Here is a 15,839-nt window from a genome sequence, read left to right on the forward strand (position 1 = left end):
GGTTATTTAAACACCGATCGATTCAAATCATTAAAACTGAAATGCCACTTTGCTTGCACCTTTTGCTTTTTGTGGTATCATATCATCAGTATCTCATTAGGCCCAGGCATAGTTTGCCGTTCCTGGCTTCTGCTATTTTTGGAGCCTTGGAGGGAATTGCATGATTCACTCTCTGGATCTTTAACTAACTTTTGTCAAGCTGCAGGTCTCCAGCAAGGAGCAGCTGATGAATTATTTGTTCGAGGAGGGTTTTAAGGAGGCCTGGTTGCCGCATGGGGTTAGACTATAATTGAGACAGAGCCTCAGCCACGGAGGGACTCTGCTGCTGCTAGCTGCGATTCCATTAGACGCTGCCTTGCCCCTTTGCTACCCTGTCCTCGCGTTGCGCTGTTTTTCCCGTCACACTTCTCAACCCTGAAAGGCACAGCTGACGCGCAATTTTCAGCGTAACAACAGATCGTGCTGCACAGCTTTTACTGTCAAACTTGAAGGGGTGTTGATGTGTTATGCCCTCGGCTACTGGATTTTTGGCATCTGGTTTTATGTGGGAGATAATTGCTTAGGGTAGCAAGGGAGCATGCTCAGATGCATGCACTAACAAACACATACCATACGCACACAGTCGAACAGCTTCCGCATGGAGACTAATGACTTATTTATTGCCTTTAACCCACACATCAAAAAGGTTTAAAATATAAATGAAGAGGAAGCAAAATATACAAGTCTTCATTTCCTCTGTTCAATGCTTAAACTTATAAGCATTTCCAAAATACAGACCTTAAAGGAAATGTGTGTTTGAGAGCAAATGTGTCCATTCAGAGCATGGAATCAGAGTGAAGGGTGTGTGTGTGTGCATGTCTTTTTACTTGCTGAAAAAAAGCAGGTTGTTGTAATCTGCACGTACAGCCAGGCAATAACGCAGGATTAAAGCACAACACATTCGCAGAAGGTAATTATGCCAGAATGGCGGTTCACTGACCTAGATTTGTGTGCGCGCACACTGATGTTTTTCAATTTTCTTTCATTAAACGAGTAGTTCACCCAAAAATAAACATTCTGTCATCATTTCCTCACTCTTGTGTCTTTCCAAACCCATATGAATTTCTTCTGTGCATGGAACAAAAAGGAGATGTTTTGATGAACATTCACACTGCTCTTTTCCATACAGTTAAAGTGGATGAGGACCAATGTCTGTCCAGCTCTAAAAAGCGCCATAAAAGCATCATAAAAGTTACCTTTCGTAGTAGCTTTTTCTTCTTCTTCATATTATGGAATTCAAATGGCAAGCAACTGTTACCCATGTTCTTCAAAATAAATGATGACAGAGTTTCCATTTTTGGGTGAACTATCCCTTTAATGTCAGAACCATAACATCATAAGTTGTTTAATGTTTAAATTCACATCATGTGCATAATATAACTAAAAAGACTCATTCCCTAACTATGCATATGAATGCTTTTATGAACAAATTATGATCATCTATAATTTTCAAGCTAAAACTTATCCTAAATTCATGAAAACGTAGGAACAACCAAAACAACACTTGCACAAAAAAAAAAAAAAACATACTCATTGCTAACCTTGCTTGGACCTGTTTTGTTTTGTTTTCCCTCCCCATGTGCTCTGTGACCCAATTTCTCCCGTGCTTGATTAAGTTCAGTACATCCAGGTGTGTCTTGTATTTACCCTCAATACCCCATGTATTTAAGTCCCAGTATGTGCTTTCTGTCTTTGTCTGGTCTACTAACGCCATGTTCATGTCTCAGTTATTCCTAGTGTGGATCACCCTTTGTTTTGGGTTTATTAAAGACTGTTTTTCTGATCCACATCACTGTCATTCTCTCCAACACAGTGTGAGACATTTGGGCACAAAGTTGCTCTTTGAGAATACTCCAAATGTATTAAAATTAGAGTTTTTTGTTGACATCTTCTGGTCACCAAGATCATCAATGCAAGAACAATGGCAGGAAATATATCAGCACCTTGAGTTGTCAGTGGCACATTGTTTATCATTGTTCTTGTGGAATTTTTGAACCTCAGAATTACATTTTCTGCAGTGCTGTTATTGCCTTTGACATCTCTGCCTCCACTTTCTGAATATTTACTCTACATTCCACATGCTCCTGGCATTCACGTGCAGAGTGTGATGAAAGAATCAGCAGAATCTGAGAAGGGGCTCACAGAGTCATGTTCAAACAAACCCCTGGCTTTTGTTTATTGAGCTATATCTTGTTACATTTTGATTTCCTGCCACTAACACAGTGTCCAAAGCAGTTTCCAGCAACTTACATGTAGCCAGTGTCAATTATGCTGTGCAGCAATAGACAATCACTGTGTATCAAAACATGTTCAAAATCTTAAGAATTAAAGCAATATCACACGATAAATGGTGTGTTATGGCCTTGTGTGTCATCATTTGATTGTAGGTATTTAAAGTTGTGCTGCTAAAGCATACAATACTGTGAAAGACAATAACTGTATGTAAATAGGTACACAGCAAAAATTGGAGAGTTGAAATTTCAGTGTTAAACATTTCCGAGTTGATTTCAACACCCAAAGAGTAATTTGAACACATTCAGAGTAAAATGGTGTTTGGTGTTGGAGTTATTTCACAGAGTTGATCATCAGTGTTAAACAAGCTCCATAGAGACGTAATTAGACTCCGCCCACGCATTTCCAATCGTCGCTGCTGAAAATCCATGAAGACGTCGCCATTATCCTCGTGTGGCTTTGAAAGGTAAGTTAAATTTAATCATACTTTTACATTTATGATTGGTGCTTATTCAGTAGAGAATGTACAACATAATGTGCTATGGAGCACTGCGCATAAACGTATATTAAAATGTGAAGGCGAACGCACACACACAGCCTAAGTTATGTTAACTTACATCGTGGCAACGGTTTATTACGCTTTTAGATTTAACTAAAAATAGGAATCAAATTATTACAGCGTGGCCGAATTAATTAAAATGATTTACCGAATTAATAAAACGAACGATCTTTTACAAAGCCTCGTTTATTGCCACAATTGCCCTCGTCGACGTGATTAGCTTCGTTAGCTAGCTATTAAGTTACTGAAGTTATGTAAAAAAAAAAAAAAAAGTTACTAAAGCTATGTAACTTAAATCTTAGCGGTGTGTGTGTGTGATGCGATGTGTGTGTCGCTTTAGGTCACATTTAAAAATAAATAAATAATAATGTATTAATAATAATTTAATAATTCTTAAAATAAATGTGTGATTAAATAACTGGCACTGGTAGAAAAAGTACGGTGCATCAAATCTGTAAATTGTGATATTACAAAGGAAACGATGTGACGTGCATCTATCCATAAAGTATTTTTTTTTCTTTTTTTTACAACGATTTACAAGGCCAAACACTTTTGCATGTTCCAGGTAAAATGTTGGTCCAGATCAAGTACAACGAACAGCAGAAGTATGTGAAGCTGGATTGCATTGAAGGGAGGTTTGACTTCATGCAATTTCACGTCAAAGGTTTCTTTTTTTTCTTACTCATTTAAAATAACTAAGAATTTGATTAAAATCTGATAAATTCTGTGTATTGTGTTGTTGCCTCATTTTTGTATTTGCCTTTATCATATAATATTCTGTAGAAGGGTATACATTGGAAAAAAGAAAAATAATGCATATTTACATTTTGCTTGCATCATAAAGATATATGTATTCAAATCAGTTATTTGTTGTGACGCAAGAAAGGTTGTCAACTTAAAAATCTTTTTTTTCAGTCATTGAGAGATTTTGCTTGCCACCTGATGCAAAAGTAACATACAGGGATGCAACAGGGACAGAAGTCGATGAAGAAATATTCAGTGACCTCATTGGACAAGGCAATGTGGTGCTGACTGTTTTCTCAAATGACGGTGAGCTTTATTGAATGTTTAAGAAGTCGAGTTATCAAGCAACTTAGGATAAATATGATACATTGGCTGTTTCTGATTCTTGTGCTGGTCATCACAATATTTGTAATATTTTAATACTTTAATTATTTAGAATTTTCAGATTCTTTGTCTTCCATATCTGAGAAGTCTGACAAAAGCAACATTTCAAGTGCATCGACTGTAATCTTAGATGAGGTCCCTAACAAGAGACAAAGAAAAGAGGACACATCTGCACTGTCTGCAAAGCAGGTTAGAACAAAGTTTTTATGTGATTCTCCTTAAGGTTATGTTCACCCAGAAATGAAAATTATCCAAAATATAGAAATAGTTTTTTTAACCCTTCTGAGGCTGTGGTAATTAGTGAATCACCAAGGTCGTTTTTTTTTATTTTTAGTTGGTCGAGGATGTTCTTAAATTGAAGTCTGGTGGTGAAGCAGTACTACAGGAGTATCAAGAAACAGAAACCCTTACAGATGCCACAAGAAGACAAATGATCAACATTCTGGTGGCTCACATGATTGATACACATGGGTATTTTTATTTAATTTTTATAAAACATAACTGCATGACCATTGTATAAATTAAAACTAATTTGATATCTTCTCTTAGGCAACTCCCTACTAAAGCCATCAGAGAACAGTATGCTCTTGGCATAGTGATGCTGTTCCCTTCCCTCAGAGATCCTTATTCCAAGAAAGGCTATGTAAGTCATCGTCTGCATGACCCTTTCATGTTATAATTGCAATGTTATGACATAGAAATTTTATTCTTTTAAGGAACACTTTTATGACGCTGCAAGCAACACAGGATACATTGCTTGGCGTATGAAAACAGTCCACAGAAAGATTAGACGAGGATCTTTGCCACTAGACAGCCCTCATGATGTTTCTCCAGGAGGCCCAAAATGCAAAAGGGCTACTAATTTTGAAGGGCAACTTGATGGGGATGCTTGCAGAGAGGCCATTTCTTTGCTCAGCCACACTACAGAGAAGTCCCTAATATTCCAAAAGATGAGAGAGACCTTTCAGCATCGGCAGAAGCTTGTTAAAGATCCAGGCTCTAGTGTTGATATCCTCTTCACCTTCCCAAGATTCCTAGATACAAAAGGCCTGGTAAGTTTGGAATAACATTTTATCAAAAGCATGTAATTTGAGAATATTGTTTATAGTTTAATATCATCTTAAAGGTTGATCAAGACTTCACTCTCCTGTTTGACACCGAGACATCCTCCAGGCTGCTTCAGAAGTGGGACACGTTCTTCAGGCCAAATGTCATTAGAGAGGCCAAGCAACTTACTTCAACGGCAGAGCTGAGTCAGTTGTTGCTCTCAGCAGAATGTCCTAAAGGAAGTGACCTTCATGAAACAAGTAAGTTGTATTTGATTTGCTTGTTTTTACAAATCTGCTATATTTGCAGTTACAGTTTGCAGTAACAATATATTTGTTTTGATGACAAAAAATATTAAAATGAGTAAACTTCATAATCTATGAGATTGGATGTTTTCCGGATTAATAAAAAATAAATAACTTGCACTACATAAAATCTTTAAAAAGACTACATTAACCAGGTGAATGTTTAAAATGCTTTGTATTTTTAAACTTAAAATATTTCATTTGAAGGTTTAGATTAATTAATAAAAAATTTCATGTGAATTTCATCTCTAGTCTACGACCATGAAATGGCATCCCTTCTTTTACTGATACATCTCCTTCCACCATCACCAGGAGGACTGAAGTCTCCAAAAATCAGTGCATGTGATGCTGCTGAAAGACTTGTAATCTTTCATAAGGTATTGACATTTTAATATTGTGTTTTTGGAAGCTCTAACATGGAGATTTAAAATCATTCATATGCATTATCATATTGCACTAGCCATTGAGTTCTTTGAACAGTCTCTTTTATACAGTTGTTTTCCCTGACTGGACATTATGTTTGTGTCTAATATTCAATGTTCATTTCAACTTTAGTCATGCTGCAGTTTGGAGGAGCACCTCAACAACATCCAGCATCAGCATCCGTACCTCCTTGCTGTTGGACGCCAGAAAAGCAAGATTGAGGGCTTCTACATCATCTTGGATAAGCATCTCATCCCATGCCAGGCAAACCGCTCCCTTGGAGCATTTGATGAACTTTTCAAGGCACATTTTGTGTTCAATTTGTCCTATGATAGTGCACTTCTAAACTTTTACACATTCCTGCAGACAACAGTGTATAACATTGATGTAGGTCAAATGAAGGAGTCTCCCAGGGTTAGAGATTTGAGAGCCAGACTGCTCAACCAGACCGTAACCTTAACTTAAAGTCGGGTAGTATGATGTTGACAGAATGCTGATCTGTTTTATTTGTCAAAAAGAGCACCCAGACAGTCAACAGTTGATTTCCCATTTAAGAGGTGAACATAGTTATTATCCTGGATCTAAGTTCAAATTAATTTGTTCTCAGCAAGGTTGTAGGCATCAGTTCCAAACATATGCAGGTTTTCGTAAGCACCTTAATAGTGTTCATAGCAGCATTCAGCTGATTGCTCCAACTTCAACTGTTGGATGTTCCTCAAGTGAGCCAGTTGCAAGCTCATCTCATGCTTTGGAGGACCTTATGAATCCCCAGCATTTATCTCCTTGTTCCAGTGGTTTATCTGATAACAATGATTCAGGGCTTACTAAAAATTCAACTAAAGAATTGTGTGATTCCATTGTGGCCAAAATACAAGCAAGTGGGATTCCAAACAGTTTGGTGTCCTCAATTGTGGGAGATTTAGAGGAGCTAACAGATGAGCTTAACTCTCAGGCTAAGCATAACATACTTTCTGCTTTGCCTACAAATGACCCCTACAAAACTGTAATAAATGAATCTTTTGAAAAATTAGAAAACCCATTCACAAATCTGAATACAGAATGGAAACGTAATAAATACTTTAAAGAAAAATGGGGAGTTGTAGAGCCCATTGAGATAACACTAGGTGTGCGGTATGACAACAAATTGAATAAGAAATCTGGTACTTATGACCAAGTTCCAGTGAATGATACTTTTATATATGTGCCAATTTTAGAAACGTTGAAATTCATGTGCAGAAATCCAGACATTTGTGACCTCCTAAGGAAAGATTGTAGATCAGAGCCTGACACTTTTACAGATTTTAGCGATGGAAGTTATTTTAAATCCCACCCTTTATTTACAACAAAAAGACATGCATTACAAATTCAAATATACTATGATGATTTTGAAACCGCTAACCCCCTTGGCTCCAAACGTAGTATCCACAAAATTGGCTGCCTTTATTTTATTGTAAGAAACTTGCCCCCAAAATTTAACTCAGTTCTGATGAACATTCATTTGTTAGCACTTTTTCACACACAAGACGTAAGCAAGTACGGTTTTGATGTTATACTGGATCCGTTGATAAATGATATAAAGATACTTGAAAGCCAAGGATTAAGTCTCCCATTCTCAGATGAGCAGATATACGGCACCATCGCACAAATCACTGGTGATAATCTAGGAATGCATTCAATTCTTGGTTTTAATGAGTCATTTAATAGCCATCATTTCTGTCGCCTTTGTTTAATTGAAAAGAATGATTCTCAAACAGTATACAGTGAGGATGATCCTAAGGTGGTCCTTCGTGCACAAGAAATCTTTGAAATACATTGCAAGTCTCTCCAGGAAAACCCACAATTGAGGTCACTATATGGTTTGAAAAAAAAATCCATAATTAATACACTGAAATACTTTCATGTTAGCAATAACTACTCATTTGATATAATGCATGACCTTCTTGAGGGCGTGGTTCAATATGAAATCAAATTGCTTTTTGGACATCTCAAACAAAACTTTATATCTGAAGAGGATTTACTTTCAAGGATTTATTCTTTTGATTATGGATTTTTAGAACGAAAAAATCGTCCCACAAAGGTTATTTTGGATAGTGCTGGTAATAGCATTGGTTTAAATTCCATTCAGACATTATGTCTTGTGAAAAATCTCCCACTTTTGTTTGGAGACATTGTTCCTCCAGGACACAAACACTGGAGTTTGTTGCTTATGTTACTTCAAATAATGAACATTGTGTTTTCACCTTGTCTCACTTCAGGTTTGACAGTGTATTTGAAGCACTTGATTGCTGACCATCACAAACTATTCAAGTACTTGTATCCTCATAAAAATTTGATTCCTAAACATCATTACATGATACATTACCCTTCTTCTATAAGGAAAATTGGCCCCTTGTTATATATGTGGTCAATGAGGTTCGAAGCCAAACATAAGATGTTCAAAGATTTTTTTAAAAATTTCAAAAACATAACAAAATCATTAGCTAAAAAGCATCAGATGGCCATTGCGTACCATTGGGAAACATTCACCCTCAAACATAATGAGTTTGGGCCAATTAAACCATTTTCCATAGGGAATGAGGTCAGCAATCAAATGCTTGAAATGTTCATATCAAAAGATGTTTTCTCAACCAGTTGGGTTAAAGTTGATGGTGTAGAATATAGAGCTGGACTTGTGGTGTGCAGTGCTATAGAAAGTGAAATGCCAGTCTTCTGTCAAATAAGTGCTGTACTTTTGGTTGAAAGTTACATTTATCTGTTGGTAAACAAACTATTCACAGAGAATTTTGATGAACATTATCATGCATTCAGAGTAGTACGAAGTGAGGAAAGGTGTATTATCAAAATGTCAGAGATTAAATTTTATAAGCCATTTGATATTCAAAGTTCATACAGTGTTGTGGATGAAAGTTTGTATATCATACCTTCATTTGTAATGTTTTAATTCGACTTCAAAATGCACTACAAGTGAGAAATACAAATAAACAAGTCACTGGCAAATATTTTGTGTGCTGTTGTTTATTTAACATTATTTTGTAGATCTTTGAGACCATACAGATTTAACCACCTAAAACATGCAACTCTGAACAGTGTTGTTTTTCTGTATCCCTTCTAGTGTTATTTTAACACTTTATTTGGAGTCAAATTAGGAACTCTGGCATTGTGTTAAATATTTAACTATTTTGAAAGTGTTATTTTAACTCTGGAGAGTGTGGAGCTATATAAACTCTCAAAAAGTGTTGAAATCAACTCTTTGAGAGTTAATTTAACACTGGACTTTTTGCTGTGTAAGAAAAAAAGGGCGCCAAAGACCCTCTTTTTGTTGAACTACTTTTTACATCGTGGATTCAGTAATTTTAGATGTTAAGTGACAAGGAAGCTGCATGATTTCATGTTATTACTTTAAAGAAAGAGTTTAAAATTGAATGAAATGAAAATTTCAAGATATAGATGATTTTTGTAGAAATGTAGCATTACTTCTCTTGCTCACCAATGGATGTTATTCAGTGAATGGGTGCCGTCATAATGAGAATCCAAACAGCTGCTAAAAACATCACAATAATCCACAAGTAATCCACACCACACCAGACTACCAATTAATCAGAAAATCTATCAAAACCATCACTTCTGGACAAAATAGGATTGCATAATTCATAATAATGCTTCTTCCTGTGGAAAAAGTAAATCTGTTTTTTTTTTCTAGAACTGTTTTAGACTGTTTTTGCTTGTAAACAGTGCTTGAGCTGCATATTTCTCTCCTGATTTAGACAAGATGAAGCAATATATAATTTCGACAATTTTGCATTTTTGAGTGAATGTCTCGGTTATGTATGGTAACCCTCGTTCCCTGAAGGAGGTATAAGAAGGCAGCAGGTGCAATGCATACCAGGTTTTCGCTGAGGAGCCAAGCCAGAGACCCGGCAGCTCAGCGGCGGTACAGCAACCATGGCAACGGGACGTGACGTCTCCGTTCCCTCCTTCAGGGAACGAGGGTTACCATACATAACTGAGACATTTCCTTTCAGTCAGTCACTCTCGACGCTAAGTCGGTGACCGATGCAAAATGGGATCCCTACCAAAGCGCCATGGGTGCTGCCCCTTCCAGTGCCCTGTGCAAGCCGCCTGCGCCCCTATTAGGTGTAGGCCGGGGCTCGGAATAATTAGTTCCACTCACCATTGTCAAAGCACTACCGCACTCGGTGAGATTGGGAAAACGTACCTGTTCTGCTTGGATCAGTGACGCTACGGAAGCCCCATCCTTCCCGAAGGAGGTCTCGGGAGCAAATACACATATAGCATCCGTTTAGGTGTATATGGAGAAATTTGAGGTGATTAAAACTCTCTTGGGAAGGCAAAAGTCTGCCGGGGAAACACAGGCTCTAAGGCTATACTGTGGACTATACACATACAAGTACTGCTTAGGTCTTAATATGGAACCCAGCCTTCCATGGTCCTGAAGTTTGTGTCCGGTCTAAGTAGCATCTCAATGCTCGGACGGGACAGAGCAAAGTCAGGGCTGGGTCTGCCTCCTCCAGGGGCAGTGCTTGCAGGTTCACCAATTGGTCTTTGAAGGGTGTAGTGGGAACCTTGGGCATGTAGCCAGACCGGGGCCTCAGAATTACCTGGGAGTCAGCCGGCCCAAACACTAGGCATGAATCGTCAACCGAAAATGCATGCAGGTCCCCTACCCTCTTGATGGAGGCCAGTGCAAGCAGGAGCAGAGTTTTCAATGAAAGAAACTTGAGCTCCACTGAATGCAAAAGCTCGAATGGGCCCTTCTGAAGCAATTTAAGCACTAGAGTCAGGTCCCAAGAGGGTATAGAGGGGGGCTGGGAAGGATTTAACCCTCCGTCCTCCGTTCGCCTCCCTTCACACTGCGGCCGGCGGATGGGTGGAGGCAGCAGCTGCCCATCGGGGCAGGATGTGTCGGATTGCCTCAGTCTGCTTCTGGGCAGCCGAGAACTGCTGGGCAAAGCTCTCAACTGAGTCGCAGAAGAGGCCAGTCTGGGACACAAGGGCATTGAGAAACCGGACCTTGTCGGTGTCCCTCATGTCTGCCAGACCCAGCCAGAGATGGCGCTCCTGGACCACTAATGTGGACATCGCATGACCCAGCGAACTCGCGGTGACCTCCGTCACTCGAAGCGCAAGGTCAGTGGCGGTTTGGAGTTCTTCCAGAACCGCTAGATTGTGACCATCCTCATGCAGGTCCTTCAGTGTCTGAGCCTGATGCACCTGCAATAACGCCATGGTGTGTAAGGCGGAAGCAGCTTCCCCACAAGCCGCATAGGCACCGCCGGTTAGACCCGACGAATGAGGCAGACTTAGGAGACAATATGCATCGCTACTGTGCTCTCAAGCAGAATGGGTAAGTTTTCCCGGTGTTATCCAATCTCACCCAATAAGGTAGTGCTTTGACAATGGTGAGTGGAACTAATTGTTCCGAGCCCCGGCCTACACCTAATAGGGGCGCAGGCAGCTTGCACAGGGCACTGGAAGGGGCAGCACCCATGGCGTTTTGGTAGGGATCCCATTTTGCGTCGGTCACCAACGTGGTATCGAGAGTGACTGACTGAAAGGGAATGTCTCAGTTACGTATGGTAACCCTCATTCCCTGAAGGAGGGAACGGAGACGTCACGTCCCGTTGCCATGGTTGCTGTACTGCCGCTGAGCTGCCGGGTCTCCAGCTCGGCTCCTCAGCGAAATTCTGGTATGCATTGCACCTGCTGCCTTCTTATACTCACGCAGTGATCAGCGGCAGCTGGATGCAATAATTGCATGCCAATGTGCATTGGCTCATTTAGTTTACACTCAAAGTAGATTGGTCTATCGAAGCGATATCCCATTTTGTGTCGTTCACCGACGTGGCGTCGAGAGTGACCGACTCAAAGGGAACTATAGATATGGTAAATAGTTATATTGAGTAACTTACATTGTAGACATAATATTTCCATTTGTTTTGTCTGCCTTTACTCCACAAGTGAAAATATTTCCAAACAAAGCCACAGTGGTAGTTTGTTCTTGAATGACTTGTTTTTGAACAAATAAGTTGGGTGTATGATTCAATGACAGCCACTTGTCACAATCTAGTGCCATAATAACCTACAGAAAAAGTAACTGAAAAACTAATAATCTGTCTGCAGTGTGCATAGCCATACAATCAGAGGGATAGAAATGGTGTCAAGTTCCAGAGCTTTTGGACTGTTATATCCAGGGGTGCACATAAGTGGTCTGCAGGTCCGCATGCGCGATCAAAATAAAAAATGCGTTATAAATATGTTCTGACAGCGCATTTGTGTACCGACATGGTTGACAGCTGTTAATACACAATTACCATTTTAGATCACAAACTGTACTATATAAGTTTTATTTTCTAGGCGAAATCTATTTTCTAAATCTAGGCTATGCCTACCGTTTCAAAGCACAATACAAAACTTTGACATTCATCCACTGACGCTCTTTAATCAGCAGCTGCGCTAAATATGGAAGCGCGTGTACTTACTTGCCGGCAACCCGCCAAAATAAAAGCCTGCTGATTTTAAGTTTGAATATGATGAAAACACATTTGTTTATTTATTTTTAGACGCTTTTTTCCAAAGCAACTTAAAATTAGGGAATACATAAAGAGATTCTTCTTAAAGAGGCAATCAAACAAAGTAGTAGTAAATATTAGCATTTCATTTTTATGTTTATTTACTATAAAATAAATGCATTTGTATTTAATACTAGGACTCCTTTTTATTTTTAATAATATCACACACTATTATTTAGTTTATTTACTATTATTTAATTTTTAAAAAACAAAATAAATAAAGTGTAATAATATTATAACTATTATTAATTCTTTTTTTTATAGTTGCATTTAATGGGTCACGCTATATGCAGTGTGAGGACCAAACCAAATCTCCAGGTTCTATCTATCCTGATATTTCTGTCTGACAGTATTTGTCTATTTTTCTGATTAACTGTATGGCTTGTAAAACTTTTATTTTAATTTAATTTTATATCTATTTTAAACTCTTAGACGAACCTTTGCCAAGCCAACTTCAAAGTTTTTCTTGACTAAATTTATCTAGCTGTATATTATATTGGTCAGAAAGCAGTTGTTTATGAATGCAGGTCTAAATGTAGAAGTGCTGATTTCGCTGTTATTTTTCTGCTTTATGCTTACTTTTCTTTTTAGTAGATGCTTTGTCCACCTGGAGTAACTTAAGAAGTGTTTAGGGGCATAATGTGACTCTGGGTTTCTGTAATGACTCCGACCATGACTATGATAGGACTTTTCTCGACCACAACATTATCACTTCTTTCCACCTACACCATTACTCTGCTTTATGTCTGTTATGTGAACTTTCTAGTGGATCGAGCCTTTCCTAATCTCTCCCTGTATAATAAAACAATCAGTCCTCACATATAACCTCTATTATGTCTGCACAATAATAATAATGATTTCCCAGAAGAGATTTATTTTTAGTTCCTCTTGACACCAAAACATCCATGTCTGCTTTGTGTAACTGCCATCACATTTTATGCTGGAGCAGATGATTAATGATTCATACATGCAACACGCTTTAGACCAGGAGCACATTCATATTTTGACAGACTAATAAGAAGTCGGGGCAGAATGGAGGTTTTTTATTTATTTTACATTTTTACATTATGTGTGAAGTTTCACAAATAATTATCATTAAGTTCAAGTAAGTTATTATTAACTTCACATGTGTGTGAAGCTTCATGCATATATTACTTTTTATTTATTTTCTTTAATACATGTATTCATTTATTAAAGGTATTAGTGTCAGTACATTGCTAATGTTTTAACTAATGTTTATTATTATTATTATTATTATTATTATTAAAATTACTACTATTAATAGTAGTGCTATAATATATAAACCCGATTCCAAAAAATGTTGGGACACTGTACAAATTGTGAGTTAAAAAGAAATGGAATAATTTACAAATCTCATAAACTTATATTTTATTCAAAATAGAATATAGATAACATATCAAATGTTGAAAGTGAGACATTTTGAAATGTCATGCCATATATTGGCTCATTTTGGATTTCATGAGAGCTAAACATTCCAAAAAAGTTGGGACAGGTAGCAATAAGAGGCCGAAAAAGTTAAATGTACATATAAGGAACAGCTGGAGGACCCATTTGCAACTTATTAGGTCAATTGGCAACATGATTGGGTATAAAAAGAGCCTCTAAGAGTGGCAGTGTCTCTCAGAAGTCAAGATGGGCAGAGGATCACCAATTCTCCCAATGTTGCAGCAAAAAATAGTGCAGCAATATCAGAAAGGAGTTTCTCAGAGAAAAATTACAAAGAGTTTGAAGTTATCAACATCTACAGTGCATAATATCATCCAAAGATTCAGAGAATCTGAAACCATCTCTGTGTGTAAGGTTCAAGGCCAGAAAACCATACTGGATGCCATGATCTTCGGGCCCTTAGACAGCACTGCATCACATACAGGTGTGATACTGTAATGGAAATCACAACATGGGCTCAGGAATACTTCCAGAAAACATTGTAGGTGAACACAATCCACTGTACCATTCACCGTTGCCGGCTAAAACTAAAAAAAGAAGCCATATCTAAACATGATCCAGAAATGCAAGCGTTTTCTCTGGGCCAAGGCTCATTTAAAATGGACTGTGGCAAAGTGGAAAACTGTTCTGTGGTCAGACGAATCAAAATTTGAAGTTCTTTTTGGAAAACTGGGACACCATGTTATCCAGACTAAAGAGGACAAGGACAACCCAAGTTGTTATCAGCGTTCAGTTCAGAAGCCTGCATCTCTGATGGTATGTGGTCGCATGAGTGCGTGTGGCATGGGCAGCTTACACATCTGGAAAGACACCATCAATGCTGAAAGGTATATCCAAGTTCTAGAACAACATATGCTCCCATCCAGACGTTGTCTCTTTCAGGGAAGACCTTGCATTTTCCAACATGACAATGCCAGACCACATACTGCATCAATTACAACATCATGGCTGCGTAGAAGAAGGATCCGGGTACTGAAATGGCCCGCCTGCAGTCCAGACCTTTCACCCATAGAAAACATTTGGTGCATCATAAAGAGAAAGCCACAAAGAAGACCTAAGACAGTTGAGCAACTAGAAGCCTGTATTAGACAAGAATGGGACAACATTCCTATTCCTAAATTTCTTAAACATTTGATATGTCATCTATGTTGTATTCTGAATAAAATATTGAAATTTGAAACTTCCACATCACTGCATTCTGTTTTTATTCACCATTTGTACAGTGTCCCAACTTTTTTGGAATCGGATCTGTATATTCATAAAGTTAAGGATCACTACCTGTACAGTCAAATGTAAAAAAAAAAAAAAAATCATGAACCAGTATTAGTTAATATATATTAGTGTCAGTACATTGCATGTTTTAATTCATGTTTATTATTATTAAAATTACTACTATTAATAGTAGTGCTATAATATTAATATTTCTATTAGGTGAAAATATACAGAGCAAAGTCGTGATATCAGTCCTTAAAGAAAAAAATATACATTCTGGAGGTAGTCTATTAATCAGTGCAACGTGGTGCTTGGATTTTGTTTCTTGTTTCTCTTGTCTAGGTTTCTGGGGTGTATTCCAGAAAGCACAGTTAACTTACCATCAGCTAAACCCTGAACTTTTGGTTGAGCCCCAAAACTTGCTTACTCGAGGTAGGCTATGTGGTTCCAAAAAAGCATCCGGGCGTAAATTCATTCAACTCAGAGTATGTTCCTGGTTAAGACTCGAGACATTCTCAACAGATCGATAAATCGACGACTCACTATGGAAACGGACGCCAAGAAAAAGCGTGCCATGCTGTTTCTGTCTTCTTCTTTTATTCTGTGGTCGTTTCATGCTTAGTGCATATCGCCACCTAAATGATGGTTGTGAAATATTTATATATTTTTTCTCTGTTTAATCTTCAATCCTTGAGAATATTACTATTGTTTGTTTGATGCAAATTTTATATGAAGACATATCAGATATGTATTTTGATTTTGAATTTAGACATTATAGAAAATGCCAATCCATGTGTGAGATGATAATATAAAATGTAATAAATAAATATATAAAAT

The 15,839-nt window shown here is 37.9% G+C and overlaps 2 protein-coding genes across 2 annotated transcripts; both read left to right on the plus strand.

The window, feature by feature from the left end:
* The first annotated feature begins 2,722 nt into the window (after nt 1-2,722).
* Nucleotides 2,723-6,198, plus strand: LOC132116837 (uncharacterized). The gene is made up of 9 exons (XM_059525702.1): nt 2,723-2,737; nt 4,020-4,147; nt 4,293-4,429; nt 4,508-4,601; nt 4,675-5,010; nt 5,085-5,265; nt 5,563-5,687; nt 5,866-5,997; nt 6,100-6,198. The coding sequence occupies exons 3-9, from the start codon at nt 4,389-4,391 to the stop codon at nt 6,196-6,198; spliced, it is 1,008 nt and encodes a 335-aa protein (XP_059381685.1). The 5' UTR covers nt 2,723-2,737; nt 4,020-4,147; nt 4,293-4,388.
* Nucleotides 5,563-8,777, plus strand: LOC132116838 (uncharacterized). Its single transcript, XM_059525703.1, has 3 exons — nt 5,563-5,687; nt 5,866-8,552; nt 8,770-8,777. Exons 2-3 carry the CDS (start codon nt 6,224-6,226, stop codon nt 8,775-8,777), a joined length of 2,337 nt encoding a protein of 778 aa, XP_059381686.1. The 5' UTR covers nt 5,563-5,687; nt 5,866-6,223.
* The last annotated feature ends 7,062 nt before the right edge of the window (nt 8,778-15,839 follow it).

This window comes from Carassius carassius, chromosome 36, assembly GCF_963082965.1.
Source record: "Carassius carassius chromosome 36, fCarCar2.1, whole genome shotgun sequence".
Taxonomy (NCBI): domain Eukaryota; kingdom Metazoa; phylum Chordata; class Actinopteri; order Cypriniformes; family Cyprinidae; genus Carassius; species Carassius carassius.